The sequence below is a fragment of the Pangasianodon hypophthalmus genome, chromosome 12 (assembly GCF_027358585.1).
Source record: "Pangasianodon hypophthalmus isolate fPanHyp1 chromosome 12, fPanHyp1.pri, whole genome shotgun sequence".
In the NCBI taxonomy this organism is placed as follows: Eukaryota; Metazoa; Chordata; class Actinopteri; order Siluriformes; family Pangasiidae; genus Pangasianodon; species Pangasianodon hypophthalmus.
Window position 1 is genome coordinate 5,222,921 of NC_069721.1, and position 16,258 is coordinate 5,239,178.

Below are 16,258 nucleotides of genomic sequence, written 5' to 3' on the forward strand. Positions count from 1 at the left end.
GTATGTTATGTATAATTAGAACATAATAAGACGTACATAGGTGTTTGAGCAAATTCACAACATAATAGAAGTTACAGATGCTCTAGGTGGATATAATGGATGCAATTGTTCTTTGCAATGTTATTAAAACAAAATGAATGAAATCTATGCATGAATTCCATATAGAGATAAAGATGATTGTGTACATTTGCATTCATATGGAAATTTTTATTAAATCAGAAAAATTCCCTCAAAAGTGTGTTTTTTTTTTTAAATTATTATTATTTATTGTTTGTTTGTCTAAATCTTTTTGTCATTACAACATTACAAATATGAATTAAAGTAAATCTAGACTTCTACATAGCTACGTCTGTAACTGCATGCTGTGGTTTTCCAAAATAAATTATTTTATTGCAGGATGTAATTTTACCATGAATATGACTTTTCTCTTCTGACTTCTGACCTGAAGTTTGCATATTTCCCAACTTGGACTAAGCCTTTTGTAATAAAGATAAAATGCTGATTGGCTATGTAAAATAAACAAATTCATTTGTGCCACTAATTAGCAGGTCATTGCTTCCGTCAGCTGCTGTAGATTTTCCCTCTGATTCACAGCAGCTTTTTGACCCGTTCAGCAGTTTCCCTCGCCTTCTTCCTCTTCAGTTTCTTCTTTAGCATCAAGAGGTCGATGTACACAATGTGTTTGAGCACCGTGGAGGCACAGAGAAGGCCACCGTGTAATGCACCTTCAATACCACAGCTAAACACATCCTGACCTGAGAACACAAACACACACAGTCACATAATCAGTGAACAAACCCTGGAATCCAAGACCAATGCGCTGGAGCTCAGATAACCAGGCACTCAAGGATATAACAATGAGGTCCAAACTGACTCTAATTAAGGAAGGAGCTGTGCAGTCACCAAATTTCATAAGGATTCTAATGAGCAGGAATGTCATTGGATTTTATATGAATGAAGAGGTTTAAAAAAGCTACATCTGCAAACCCTGCCGCTGACCCTAACAGTAACCACTTGTAACTTTCTATACAAGCTGGTTCATGTAAATTGGATTGTAATGTCATGATGGACAAATATAAGCGCACCATCCTTTCCAAAGCATAGCTAAGAACCATAGAAATGTTTAGTTACTGAATACCACACAGGCTTTTTATACCTGAAATGAAGAGATTTTTGACAGGGGTATCACAACGATTTCTGGCGATGGCTTCTGCTTGGAAGCGCTCCAAGTTCTGCTCAGCTGAGTACATGGCTCCGAGGTAACGACCAAGATAGTGTGTGTTAGACAACGGAGTGGAGACCTCCTGATATACCAGCTAAGAGGTAAAGAGGAAGAAAAATAAGAGTTCATGAATAAGAGTAAAGGTTTTGTAGTGTATTTACAAAATCCAATCACTGACAACTTTAATAGGAACACCTGTACCCATGTTCACTCATGCAAATCATGGTGCAGCAGTGAAAAGCATGACAGCATGCAGATAAAGGTCAAGAGCTTCATGCTACAGTTAGCATAGGTTCACAGAATCTGGAAAATTGAACAATGGAAAAACATTGCATGGTTTTGCTTTTTCCCATCTTCAGCTCTGCAGTTTCTGTGAGCCTGTGCCAACTGTAGCCTCAGATTCCTGTTCTTGGATGGCAGGAGTGGAACCTGATGTGGTCTTCTGCCGTTGTAGTTTAACATGTTGTGCATTCTGAGATGCTTTTCTGCTCTACATAGTTCAAACTTCAAAGTTAAGAGTGCTTATTTGATTTACTGTAATCTTCTGCCAGACTGGCTTCTGATCTCTGTCATCAACAAGGTGTTCCCACCTACACAGCTGCTGCTCACTGGACGTGTTTTGGTTTTTGCACCATCCTGTGTAAACTCTACAGACTGCTGTGCATGAAAATCCCAGGAAATCAGCAGTTTCTCGAACAAGCCTGTCTGGCATCAACACCCAAGACGCAATCAAAGTAACTGAGATCACATATTTCAATCAAAGTTTTTCCAATCTACAAATGTCCGGTTTCACTTAACCTGTGCTCATTGTAGTCCCAGATTGCCGCTCACTGAATGTTTCTTGTTTTTCACACCACTCTGTGTAAACTTTAGAGACTGTTGTGTGTGAAATTCTCAGGAGATCAGCAGTTTCTGAAATACTCAAACCAGCCCATCTGGCATCATCAGCCATGCCACGGTCAAAGCCACTGAGACCATGTTTTTTTCCCATTCTGATGTTTGATATGAACATTAACTGAAGCGCTTGACCTGTAGCTGCATGATTTTATGCATTGCACTGCTGCCACATGATTGGATAACTGCATGAAGGAGTACCTGAGGAGTACAGGTGTTCCTGTGAGTATGTTTATAAACTATGCTCTACCTTTAATCCGCTGTGACTTTTAATACAAAATATTACATGTGATGGTGCTACTGAAATCTATTTCTGAAATGATGGCTACCTTGTCTCTCAGTTTGGGGTACTGGCTGCAGGCCCAGTCAAAGAGATTGTGGGCAAATCTCATCTTGTACGCTAAATAGTCATCCCCTCTTTTTCTCACTGGAGTGTCCTTCCACTCTTCAAACCATTCATAATTAACCACTGTCAGAATGGTCATGCAAGATTTACCTGAAAAATAAACAGGAGATGCTACTAATATTGGTCTCAACATTCTCACAGTACAAAACAAAGCCTTGTTGCCTTGAGTGGACAGTAGCATGTATTCTTGCCACATCACTGAGCTGCGTCTGGCATTTTTAAAAAGTAAAACGTGTTCTGCTGAAACATGAGGTTGTACCTGGGTGACGGATCTTCGACGTGGGATCTTTGGCAGATGGAAACGTAAAGTGAATCATGGGAACGTTATCTGGAGCTTCGTCCTTCCCCATACTGAAGAACTCATCCATCCTTTACATAAACATAACATCAGAAGTGTGAAAACTCACTGCAGTGCCACTTTGCCACATGTGCTTAACAGGAATAGCCATGCATATTATCCTGCTGAAGCATGAAGTACAGAAACGCTGGGTTTGGCCACGTTCTTCTCAAAGCCTGTAATATAGTAAGAATAAAACCATGTCCAGTGGAAGAATGGCAAAGAGTCGAGTGCTGGGATTGTGCTGTGGTTAACTTTCTCTCAAGGTTTAAACAACAGCACTACCCTGTGGACTTTACATAAGAACAAGTCTGATGAGAAAACTAGGCCAGACAACTAATAAAGTTTTCCTTTACACTGCTGAAACATATGCAGTTTATTAAAAAGTGCTAGATTTTACTAATAACCAATAAAATTGCAAAAATTACAGATATCTACTCTTCAGACTCATGTGCCTTTGCCTTGTTAGCCACAGAAATATATAAGCATTAATACCACAGCACTGTTGAATACTTGATTCTGATTGGTCAGAAGGTGTTGATTTATTTTCTATAACAGCAGCTCTGACAGCTCATTCACAGGGACCTGTATGTCGGACGATCTACACAGTCTAAGGCAAATAATAAATCGATGGAAAATGTTATTTAACAAGGAAAAATGTAAAATTGTTGATATGGTGAAGTTTTGTAAGGAGATGTTGATATAACATTTATAAATGCTTAGTAATGCTCAGTAGGTTTTCTGCCACGGGAGAGTCTTCAGGAATCTGCGCTTTCTGGTTTCTATGGAACATGACAAGCTGTGTGGAGTTTTTATATTAATAACTTCAAGAAAGAAAAGGAGAAGCTGGTGAGCTGCTATAATGCAAGTGTAATCTTATAATCGTTCCACAATATTATATGTAACAATAAACCATTAAAAAGCACAGTTTCATTCCTTAATAAATAAAGAATTGTAACAGCTGTGGTATAAGAGGAATAAAACACTTCATGATGTGCTGTTATAGGAAAATAATCCACATGTGGTGGTAATGGCACTTTGCCGCACACATCTCCCTCCCGACCGATTTATTTATTTATTTATTTATTTTACCTATAACAGAATTCCACATTGTGCCTTATTCCTTACATGTTATATAACCTTTTCATGCTTTTGTACTGACATGACATCCATATCGTTAGACTTAAAGAGCCACGTGTTGTTAGAATTGATGCCCAGTTCCTCCTGTGTGGCATCGAAACCTGAGAACACTAAAAGGCATCCTCGTCCAGGTCTCATCATATTCAGCCGCTTCTGAATCTCTGCAACATGGGATCATAGCATGTTTAAGGAATGTTTAGTGCTGGATTTAACATGCTTTAACATTCTAATGCCTGAAATCCAGACACCAAAGCAATGATAAGTAAGTGATAAGTAATGTATAAGAACTAATGGTTGAAGAGCTGACCTGGTTTGGATTGTATATGTGATGGAAGAAGTTTCTGGAAGGTGTTGAAGACTCCACAGTTGGAGATGATAACAGGAGCCCGCACTTCCACATCCTCTTGGTCTTGTTTCACAGTGACGCCTATAACAAAGCCACAACTACTGCGTGTTCTAGACATTCAGCTTTAAAAAGGGAAAATTAAACTATATTATAACTGTCCTGTCCTGAACATCATTCATCTGAGAGACTTCATCAGTTCAGTGACATAATTGTGATTATTTATGAATGTATGGAAAAATGAATGGCTTGATAAACATACAACCTCGTATGTTGTATGTTTATCTGCTTCCACATACACAGGTTTTAAAGAGGACATGCTATATAAAATGGCAGCAGTAAGTAGTGCATTATTTGGTTAGAGAAATGGCTGTAATCGTCTTCTGCCACTCACCATATGCAGCTCCCTTATTGTCAACCAGGATGCGATTTACAGGAGCACGGACCAGCACGCGTCCGCCAAATTTCTGGATGACCTTAGTGATGTGGAATGGGATTTCACTGGCGCCACCTTTTGGGTAGTACGCTCCACGCTTGTAGTGGTGCAACAGCAAAGCATTAATCACACAGCTGGACTCTTTGGGTGGAACGCCTGTCAATAAAAAAATAGCTTAATTCTATGGAATGACCTTAACATCACCTCTGTAATACAGACATGATCTCTAATAATGATTTTCATATTCCTTAACGATATTAAGACAAGAATAAAAGCTGTTGTGTTAGAGAAACAATATTCAATAATAGTATTGTTATTAAAAAAATAAATAGCTGTCAATAAAAAAATAGCTTAATTCTAAGGAATTTTATGGATTAACACTCACAAAATCTACCAAAATAACTAAAAAAAATCACCATTTTCCTTCAGATGTACAAAAAAAAAAAATCAAAATCATGTTTTTTCTGCATTTTTAGCATACTTACACCAACGACCTTAACATCATCTCTGTAATACAAAGGTGATCTCCAATAATGGTTTTCATGTTCATTGAAGATATTAAGACAAGAACAAAAGCTGTTGTGTTAGAGAAACAATATTCAATAATAGTATTGCTCTGCTTTTAGTCAAATATAAAGAATATAAGGGTTACAAAAAAGTCCATAACCTATTCCGGGAACACACACTGGATGGGATGCCAGTCTAACACAGGGCACCATGCACACACTCATTGTGCCAGTTTATCATAGCCATTCCACTACCAACATGTTTTTGACAGTGTGATGAAACTGGAGAGCCTGTCGGAAACCCACCCAGACACGAGGAGAACATAATAAACTCCACACAAACAGTAACCCAAGCTCATGATAGAACCAATGACCCTGGAGCTGTGAGGAAGCAGCTCTACCTGCTGCACCACCGTGACACCCATGACCGGTAAAACTGCCAGAGTAATATATAGATCAATACAAGCAGTGTCTCACCATAGAAAAGATAGTAGAAGATTATGTGGAGGTCCTTGTTGGAGGTCAGACTGTCAGCAACTGCAGTGGCATTAGTGCCTACAAGGCGAAAGATGGAGGAGCAGAGGTTGGCAATGCCACTCTTAAGCAGGAACAGTGCCACCCACTGAGGAATCAGCTTTAGTGCAGCCAAAAGATGTGTGTTCCTGGCTGACATCTGAGGAAAAATAAATGCATCTTGTTTCGGAAATTATAAAGATCCTCCAAAAGCTGAGAGAAGAGGATCCTGCTCTAAGCACTTTTGGTTTGTGTAAATAAACAGGTTTCTAAATCAGGGAGATGCACTACCTTCATGATCTTGAAGAACTCCTCTACAGCTTTGGTATCATCAGGGAACTGCTCCTTCAGATGCTCCTCCATCTCAGTTTTGCCGCTGTAGATTGTGTACTTCCTGCTTTTCTCTCCGCTACCTATCACTATAGTGTCAATGTGCTTGTCCAGTTCCACAAACTGTAGTTGTCCTTCTGTGATCTGGTCCATGACGATCTTAAACAGACTGTTCTCATGTAGCTGACCAATGTAATGTAGTCCTGTAGAGACACATATACAGTGGATATAAAAAGTCTGCACACTGCTGTTAAAAGAAACCGCTGTTTCAGCCTCGCCTCCTGGTTGCAAAGACAGAGCAAGCCGAATTTGTTGAAAATGTCACGTTGTGCTGTTTAGTGTCAGAATTGCAAAAGTGTTCATTAACACATTCGTTTTTTTACCCACATACTACCAAAAAGATACCTTTCCAAGCCAACAGAAGAGATAGGATAGATAATTGGTTCGAGGAGCTCTGTCAATCCAATTTCTAAATATAATTCTTGTTAGATTCTTCAGTCAGATTATAGTCAAGTAGCATCAGGTTGCTAGGCTGCTTAGGTCTTTTTGCAACCAAGTTACATGCACATCTCTTTGTGTTTACAAAAAACCCAAAGAGGTTTATTTGCCTGAATTCATTAGCAACCAAAATACTACACCAAAATATATCAAACACCATGACATTGAGCTGTACAGTTATTCATTAATCTTCTGTAACTACATTCTTCCTGAGGAGTTGCCTATAATGGACACGTTTATCTAACTTTGTTCAGCTAACAAATGAGTTTATGGCATCTGTTTGGGCAGCATCTCGGCTTTCACTGGGATAACAACAGCCTCGTTGCTGTAATCGTAAAACATTACATCTTGAACGTGGCCACAAACAACAAAGTTTTAAGCATCAAGAGACTTGTATGCATTCAATTTTGTAGTACAAACACTTGGAGTTTCTATGAGATATAGTGCCTTGCAAAAGTATTCAATCTCCTTAAAAGTCATCAAATTTGCCTGGATTACAAATGACACTTACACAGATTGTTCCAGCTAATTTTTTCATTGCAAACCATATACTGTTAAAGTAAATTTTCAAAGTCAAATTCATTATTTGTCAGCTTCAAAGTTAAAACTTAAAATGCTGCTTGCATAAGTATTCAGCCCCTTCAGACGAGTACTTGGTAGAACCACTTTTTTTGGTAGAATAGTTTTAGGTCTGGTGTGTTGGAATAAGATCTGGACTTTGACTTGGCCATTGTAGAATATTTACCTTTTGGTTGTTCAACCACTTGAATTGGGATCATTGTCCTATTGAAAGCTGAAGTTTCTCCCAAGCTTTAGTTTTTTGGGATGGTGCTAGTCCAGGAATGGGCAGTGTTAGGTTTGTGCCACACATAGCATTTTGAATTTTGGCCAACAAAAGCATATCCCACATTTTAGCTGGGTCACTCTGATGCTTTCTGGCAAACCCCAGATGTGCATTGATGTGGTTTTTTCTTTAGTTTCTAGCCATCCTCCATACAGGCCAGTTGTACACCGATCAGCCACAACATTATAACTACCTGCCTAATATTGTGTAGGTCCCCCTTGTGCCGCCAAATCAGATCTGTCGAGGCATGGACTCCACAAGACCTCTGAAGGCGTGCTGTGGTATCTGGCACCAAGATGTTAGCAGCAGATCCTTTAAGTCCTGTAAGTTGTGACGCAGGGCCTCCATGGATCTGATTTGTTTGTCTAGCATATCCCACAGATGCTCGTTTGGATTGAGATCTGGGGAATTTGGAGGCCAAATCACCACCTTGAACTCTTTGTCATGTTCCTCAATCCATTCCTGAACAATTTTTGCAGTGTGGCAGGGTGCATCATCCTGCTGAAAGAGGCCACTGCTGTTAGGGAATACCGTTGCCATGAAGGGGTGTACTGGGCCTGAAACAATGTTTAGGTAGGTGGTAGGTGTCAAAGTAACATCCATATGAATGCCAGGACCCAAAGTTTCCCAGCAGAACATTGCCCAGAGCATCACACTACCTCCGCCGGCTTGCCTTCTTCCCATATAGCATCCTGGTGCCATCTCTTCCCCAGGTAAGCGACGCACATGCACCCGGCCATCCACATGATGTAAAACAAAACGTGATTCCTCAGACCAGACCACCTTCTTCCATTGCTCCATGGTCCAGTTCTGATGCTCACATGCCCATTGTAGGCACTAGTGGACAGGGGTCAGCATGGGCACTCTGACTGGTATGCAGCGATGCAGCTCCAGAAGCAGCAAGCTGCGACGCACTGTGTGTTCTGACACTTTTCTATCATGGCCAACATTAATTTTTTCAGCAATTTGTGCTACAGTAGCTCTTCTGTGGGATTGAACATGACGGGCTAGCATTCACTCCCCACCGGTACACTGGTTGTCTTTCCTTGGACCACTTTATGTAGGTACTAACCACTGCATACCGGGAACACCTCACAAGACCTGCTGTTTTGGAGATGCTCTGACCCAGTCTTCTAGCCATCAAGATTTGGCCCTTGTAAAAGTCGCTCAGATCCTTACGCTTGTGGTTTTAATGTTAAGGCTAATTGTGTATTTAGAACTCTTGATATCATTGACTGGTGCACCTTCACTCCAATCTCAGCCACTCAACTCTGTAACTCCTTCAAAGTGATTGTTGGCTTCACTGTAGCTTCCCACATCAGGCTCCTTCTTGCTGTGATGCTGAGTTTTGAGGGATGGACTTGTCCCACCAGTGGCTGGGTAATATGATGCAGCTTTGATTCCCTCACAATTGATCCAACAGTGCTCACTTAGACATCTAATCACTTGGATATTATTTTGTAACCTTTTCTTATGTTTTGCATGTCTATAACTTTATCTCTAATTTCCTTAGAATGCACACTGGTCTTCATTTCCACAGCTTTCCTTCAGACTCACAATCTGACCAATGATGAATTAAGGGGGTCTTTTTTCCGGTAAAAGGTTTTTAATGATTCACAAGGAGAGGCCAACTGTAAGATAATTGTGTCTTCATTAGAGCAATATCTTTCATCTGTGTAAACTTAGAGCTTCCATAGCACAGGTGTTCAATACTTATGCAAACTGAATATTTTCTTACATAAAACCAATTTCAATTTAAATTAATTAGTTTTGCGAGTCAGCCTTGACACAGCACAAAATATGTCAGTGTTATTGTAACCCTGATGAATCTGATGACTTTTAAAGGGTTGAATACGTTTGCAAGGGACTGTATGTATTTATGTCTAGGCTACCGCTTAGCACCATTGACACTGACAGGACCCAAAGCCATAAGTGTTAGTTTAGCCAAATATCACTCTCTGACCTTTACTGGTATTCCATAATAATAATTAGAATAATTGTAGTATTGGGTTGCTAGGCTTGCTCTTAATTAAGTTGTTCATTCATCTTCAGTAACCACTTTATCCCAGTCGAGGTCATGTGGATCTGTAGCTCTTCACTGCGACACTGGAGATGAAGCAGGAATACATGCTGAAACTCAAAGTCCAAAATGTACTTGCATGATTTCTTACCTACGTCAAACTCGAATCCTTTCTCAGTGAAAGTGTGGCAGCAGCCTCCAGCCTGGTCATGCTGCTCCAGCACGAGCACTCTCTTGCCCAGTTTGGCCAGTGTAGCTGCTGCTGTCATGCCACCGATGCCACTGCCAATCACGATGGCATCCAGATTCTCGGGAACCTTTTCTTTCCTGAAGCCTACGGGAACAAATCAAATTTGTATTGTAAACCCACAGATATCATTTTGATCAGGTTATGTAAAAAAATAAGCTTTTCTATTCAATACAATTGTAAAATTAGATTCATCTAACTCACATAATGTTTCCTTTATCATGAGAGCAGTTTAGGTAAGTGTCTTTTAACACTATGGGCAGTTGGCCAAATCTGTTAATCCAATTAAGATAAGATAAGATAAAGATGGACTAGCACATTATTAGTTTATGGCATATAAATATTTCTTTTTCAACTTCATCTTAAAAAGAAAATCTGTGAACCTTGCATTATATGCTCCTTCTATTTATAAAAATCTTGCTAATAAGATAATTAATTATTTCATTAATTTCATTTCATTTTTGTGTTTTATTTGAGCAAAATATTCTACATTTAGATGCCATTTTAAGTTTTATTGTGCAGTGCTGCAAATCACACAAACACACAAGCATCACCTAAGGTCAGGGACCTGCTTAAGAAATGAAAGATATTTAAAAACAAACAAACAAACAAAAAACCTCCCGTTTTCTTTAAAAAAAAAATCAAACCAACATGTACTGTAATGTGTACAGAATCCTCATTCACTCACCTTGCTTCAGAATTTTGTGTCTCTTCTTCTGGTCCAGCTCTAATGGACCCGGAGGTCTAACTGACTCCACTGAGAAAGGGCTCGGTTTGCCAAAGAGGTACCAGTAAGTACCGACAGCCCAAACCAAAAAACACACCATCACCACCAGCAACCACATCCTGAAGGAAACAACACAATTGCTGTAGTCAGAATGAGTAAAGCTGTACAGTTCCCGCTGCAGTGTTGTATAAACTTATTATTGTTGCAACACTGATAAAAGTATTCTCTCTCAAAAGCAGTTTTATAGCTAGCAAGTGCTAAAGGTCTAAAGGCATGATGGGTAAATTAATTTATAAGACCAACATTAAAGATAAGAGGTGATATATGGTGATAGTATATAAAAGGATATAAAATAGTATATAAAATAATCAGCTATAATGTAATATATGTAATGTTTGGCCAAACCAATTCTTAGAAATAATGAGTGAGAGCATTGCTATTAGATTTCATATACAGTAAATATCTAAAGTAAATATCTTAAGTTCATAAATAGTATACTTCAAGTAGGAAGAATATTAAAAGCACATTTTTCACTTCACTTTTTGGATATACAGTACTGTGCAAAAGTCTTAGGCACCCTATTTTTAGTACAAACTTTGTTATAGATTTGTATTTTATGACTTCTACATTATCGAGTCAGTACAAAAACTTTTTAGATTTCGAAACACAAAATTAAATCTTACAGAAAAATGTTTGTATGTCAGTAAAGAAAGCAGCATATTACATAAGAGACACTTTCCGAACAAAAAACATAATGAAAGCTGCTGGATTTTGCTGCAAAAATAAGAAGCAAGTGTGACAGTCAAAGTCTCCAGGAGAACTGTGGCTGCTTCTGGAAGATGCTCAGTAACACTTACAGCTCATTTCATTATAAAACTGCACACACTGTACCTGAGATACTGTTTTTTTTTTAAGCGAAGGATCGTCACATTAAATATTGACTTTGTTTCATTTATTACTGTTTACTGCTAGTATTTTTTATTATGTAGAAACATAATAATTTCTGAAGGCATCTTTGCTCTACAGCATTTCTTTGCATGTGCCTAAGACTTTTGCACAGTACTGTACATCTAAAATATATGTTTCTGTATTTTTCAAAAAATATATTTTAAAGTAATACCTAAACTATAGTTCAGTATGCTGTAAAGAACTATTATTACTGAAACATACTTTTAACTGTCATGTCAACTTAAGTATATTATTTAAAAAGTACTTTAATGTAATACCTTCCAAGGTATGTTTTAATACAGCGTAGGAAGTACTCTTTAGTAAAAGTTGAATTGAAGCATACTTAAACAAAATTAGGTACATCAAAGATGACTTTATTTCTGGAAACACTAAAAGCAAAATTTAAAAAGTGTATTTAGTCACAGTATAAGAAGCATTAAAGCATACTGTATGTACATGTAAATTAATACACCCAGGAGTTTATTTATATTGCTATATGTTGTTGTTGTTCCTCTTTTGGCTGCTCCTGTTAGAGGTTGCCACAGCTGATCATTGGTCCACGTATTTGATTTGGCACAATTTTTACGCCGGATGCCCTCCCTGACGCAACCCTCCCCGATTTTTATCCGGGCTTGGGACCGGCACGGAGAGCGCACTGTTGCACGTAAACCCACTGGCTGGGGGTAGTTCCCTGACCAGGAATCAAACCCAGGACGCAGTGGTGAGAGCGATGTGGCCTAACCACTAGTCCTCCAGGGACCCATTTAGATTACTATACGTGCTGCAAGTGTAATAAAAATTGTGTCAAAAATGACTGAAGGAGGAAAAAGAGATCGTTAATTTTCTCACCTTCTCATCAGGTTCATCATTCTTTAAAATAAAAAGTACATGCACAAGACACTCCTTCACTTCCCAATAATCTTCATGGATCTATTTCTTTCATGTGTGTTCAAAAATGAAAGTATTTTTAGAGAGGACAAATGATAGGGTATATAGCGGACATTAGTAAAATTTAAAATTTTAAATGTTTATCCGGATTTCTGTAAAGTAGTTTTGTGACAATATCCATTGTTAAAAGTGCTACTATATACATAAATAAAATTCAATTGAACTGAATGCCTATTCTCATTCTTGGTAATATATTCTGTAATATAAACTTATGCATCTATTTATTAGTTTAAAAAAAAAGCATCACCACTTCTTTGCTAGCTGATGATGGATTTTAATTCTATGCGCTTGGATTCCTTGCTTATTTGTTGCCTATGTGTATGATACATTCATGATAAACTGATAAAAAAAAAGTTACTCTGTATGTGTGGAGCTTTACAGATGTCCCAATATCAGTTAATGCTAATGAGATCTGTGTGTCAAGCCTTCTCCGGTCCACTAAGGCACTCTTCCTACCTGTCTGTCATAATGCTTAATCCTATTCTCCAGACTTCATCTCAGGATTAAGATCAAAGCATTTTATCCTATTACCGTACTGTCCCTCGAACTCACTTCACCCTCTTCCTGTTGGAACCTTACTGCTCTTGAGCTCTTCAGGTCTGTAGTAGACCAAAGCAACCCAGTGTAGACAATCCTTTAGAGTGTACTGTGTGCATGTGAGAGTATGAGATATGAGCATTCAGTGTTTAATTTATGTTAATTATTCATAAAAGAATTCCACTTGAAGCAAAAAACGAATGCATAACTCAATTCAATTCAATTTTATTTGTATAGTGCTTTTAACAATGGACATTGTCACAAAGCAGCTTTACAGAAATAAGATATAAGATATAAATTTTACATTTATAAATTTATCGCTAAAGTGGCGTTGGCAAGGAAAAACTCCCTGAGACTTCATGAGGAAGAAACTTTGAGAAGAACGAGGCTCAAAAAGGAACCCATCCTCATCCTATAAATAATTCCCTTCTATAACTGTGTACTACATGGTCAAAAAGTGCAATTGTGTAACCAAGAAAATTCATTAAAGTTTACACATGAAGTCTGTTTTGTTGAAGTTATCAACTGTTCACTGATGGAGACTGAGTGCAAAACTGGCCATTGCAAACTGCAGTCCTAAAGCTATCAAAGCAATAACAGTCCTAAGCCATCATAGCAAAACTGTTTGTATCAATTGCAGTACAAAGCCATCTTCATGTTTTCTAAGTGGTACCATCCACAATAATCTCATATATCTTTAGGCTGTCCATATGGGGCCATCCTCAGCAGCAGCAAGTGGTATCCAAGTGATGAGAACTCCAACCAGAAGAAGGGGTCGAGCGCGAGAGAGAGAGGGAGAGGGTGAGAGAAAAGGGGAGGGAGAGAAAAACACAGATTAGTAGGTATGCTTATTGTCATATAATGGTTAAGGACAATGTACATTGTGTGCAGAGTGCAAGCAGGGACTCTGGCAAGACTAGCTATGACAACATAACTAAAAGGGAGAGCCAGAAGATAACACAGATATGAGGGTGCCCTGGGACATAATGCAGCCAGCCACTCCACCGTCAACAAACCTGAGTGAATGCATGAGACTGGGGGTCCAACAGCATTCAAACATCCCAACTCACCACAACACTCTATAACCATGAACCCTCCAGATCTGCTCCTTTACCCAAGAAAAAAACTATTCACAAAAGACTTGACAAAACAAATATGTTTTCAGTCTAGATTTAAACACTGAGACTGTGTCGCATTACAATAATCCAACCAAGCAGTACAAAAAGCTTGAACTAGTTTTATTTATATTTATATAAACATTATATTTCTTATATTAGCAATATTTCTGAGATGAACGAAGGCTAGCCTAGTAATATTATCTACAGTATATGAGCTTCAAATGAAAGACTGGAGACAAAAATCACACCAAGTTATTTTACTGCTTGTTATTTTACGTTCCCTTAACTCCAACAACATTTTCTAGTCTATCAAGGAGATGATCAGTGGTGTCAAAAGCTGCACTAAGTTCAAGCAACAGAAGCAACCCTGATCAGAGGCCAGTAGTAGGTCATTTACCACTTTAACCAGCGCTGTCTCTGTGCCGTAATGAGGCTTAAATCCTGACTGATACATTTCACGAATGTTATTCCTATGTAGGTATGAGCATAACGTCTGTGTTACAACCTTTTCTAGGATCTTGGAGATAAAAGGGAGGTTTGATATATTGAATTTATGAATATAATATATTCTTTCTTTCATTCATTCACTTATTCATTCATTCATTCATTCATTCATCTTCAGTAGCTGCTTTATCCTGGTCATACATACAACAAATATGTAATGTACAAGCATTGTTGTGCTATTTATAACATACTATTTATAACATACTAATCAGTACAGGAGTATGCAGTTTGGGGTGGAGTTGTGGCCTTCTGGCTACCAGTCTGCTAAAATTTGAATCATGCATTGTAGCTTGTGATAAGATTCTCAATTTTTTCAAATTAAGATTATCCCAGAGCTTGCTAGTAAGGCTGATATCATACAGTGCACTCCTGACACAAGCAACAAGATTAACTAGAAATTGAGCTGTTCCCTTAAAAATGTGGTTGCTGTTGGTGTTAGTGTGTCAGGTACCTGTTTGTCAAACCAAGCCCTTTCTCACTGGAGTCAGTTAGACTTCCAGGTCCATTAGAACTTCATGCTGGTTTACTCTGTAGTGTCAATCATCAGATCTTTCTTTCCTATTGGTAACTTATGTTAACTTATGTCACTGTTAACTTCAGTGGTGGGACCAAGTGGGTTTCAAGAGTAAAGTGCTAAAAAAAAATACACACTTTTCATGACTGGCAGACCCCAGGAAGTGAAGGTTGGCAACTCCATGTCCTCCAAGCTGACTCTGAACACAGACACTCCACAAGGATGTGCGCTCAGCCCCATTCTGTACTCCCTTTTCACACACACCTGTGTCACCAAGCACAGCTCAAACACCATCCTGAAATTTGCTGATGACACTACCATCCTAGGCCTCATCACCAGCGGGGACGAGACAACCTACAGGGGTGAGATTAGAGCGCTATCAAAGTGTGGCTGTGACAACAACCTCTGTCTCAATGTCAGAAAAACTAAAGAGATGATTGTGGATTTTTGGTCTGGCAGCTGCACTGGCACCAATCACAGACCCTGCAGAGAGTGGTAAAGGCAGCTGATCGAATTACAGGCAGCAAACACAGGAACTCAGAGGGCATCTACCAGATAGCTGCCTGAGGAAGGATCACAATATCATGGAGGATTGCACTCATCCAGCTCTGAACAACCTGCTCGTCAAGCTACCATCTAGTAGGTGCTTCCGAAGCTCACAGTTACGGACGAACAGGCTGAGGAACCGTTTTTTTTTTTTCGCAGGCCATCAGACTACTAAATAACTGTGTGTCACTTTAAGCATATTGCTCTCTGCCTTTTATAGGACATTTATCACTGTATTCTCTGCTGTATTCTCTTTTGACTGTCATTTTCTGCTGCTCTTTAAGTAAATATTACAGCCAACCACATTCCAGTATTGTATTCTATTTGTACTGTTTGTATTTAGTGAAATTATTGTCTAGTCACTTCTCTTAAAGAAGGTTTGTGTGTTCTCTTCTGTTGTATCTGGGCCTTAGCGAGTTTATAGAGCCTCATCACAAGCATTTCAATGTACAATTGCCTCTGGCATACTGTGCACGTGACAAAAAAAAGGACTGAATTTGACATTGACTGTGACGAGACTAGTTACCTGTAAGTGGTTTTGGACTTACTCTCACTCTGGATATGATCTTGGGAAGGATTTGGTTGGGACTTCAATCCAGTGCAATAGAAGAATCCAGTGCAACAGAAGAATGAAAGTCTAATGTCACATCCACCTGGTACATTTCATAGCCATGCCAGCA

The 16,258-nt window shown here is 38.8% G+C and overlaps 1 protein-coding gene and 1 long non-coding RNA gene across 2 annotated transcripts; both read right to left on the bottom strand.

Annotated features, from left to right (window-relative positions):
• Positions 1-326: 326 nt before the first annotated feature.
• LOC113527073 (inactive all-trans-retinol 13,14-reductase) lies at positions 327-10,664 on the bottom strand. Its single transcript, XM_053238439.1, has 11 exons — positions 10,425-10,664; positions 9,641-9,823; positions 6,089-6,330; positions 5,762-5,957; positions 4,737-4,934; positions 4,307-4,426; positions 4,022-4,160; positions 2,782-2,891; positions 2,446-2,612; positions 1,157-1,316; positions 327-755 (listed from the first exon to the last, which is right to left on the bottom strand). Exons 1-11 carry the CDS (start codon positions 10,579-10,581, stop codon positions 589-591), a joined length of 1,839 nt encoding a protein of 612 aa, XP_053094414.1. The 5' UTR covers positions 10,582-10,664; the 3' UTR covers positions 327-588.
• Positions 10,665-11,819: 1,155 nt separating this feature from the next.
• On the bottom strand, positions 11,820-16,243 carry LOC128319675 (uncharacterized). The gene is made up of 3 exons (XR_008303158.1): positions 16,105-16,243; positions 15,170-15,386; positions 11,820-13,652 (listed from the first exon to the last, which is right to left on the bottom strand). It is a non-coding gene; the product is annotated as an uncharacterized LOC128319675 (long non-coding RNA).
• Positions 16,244-16,258: the final 15 nt, after the last annotated feature.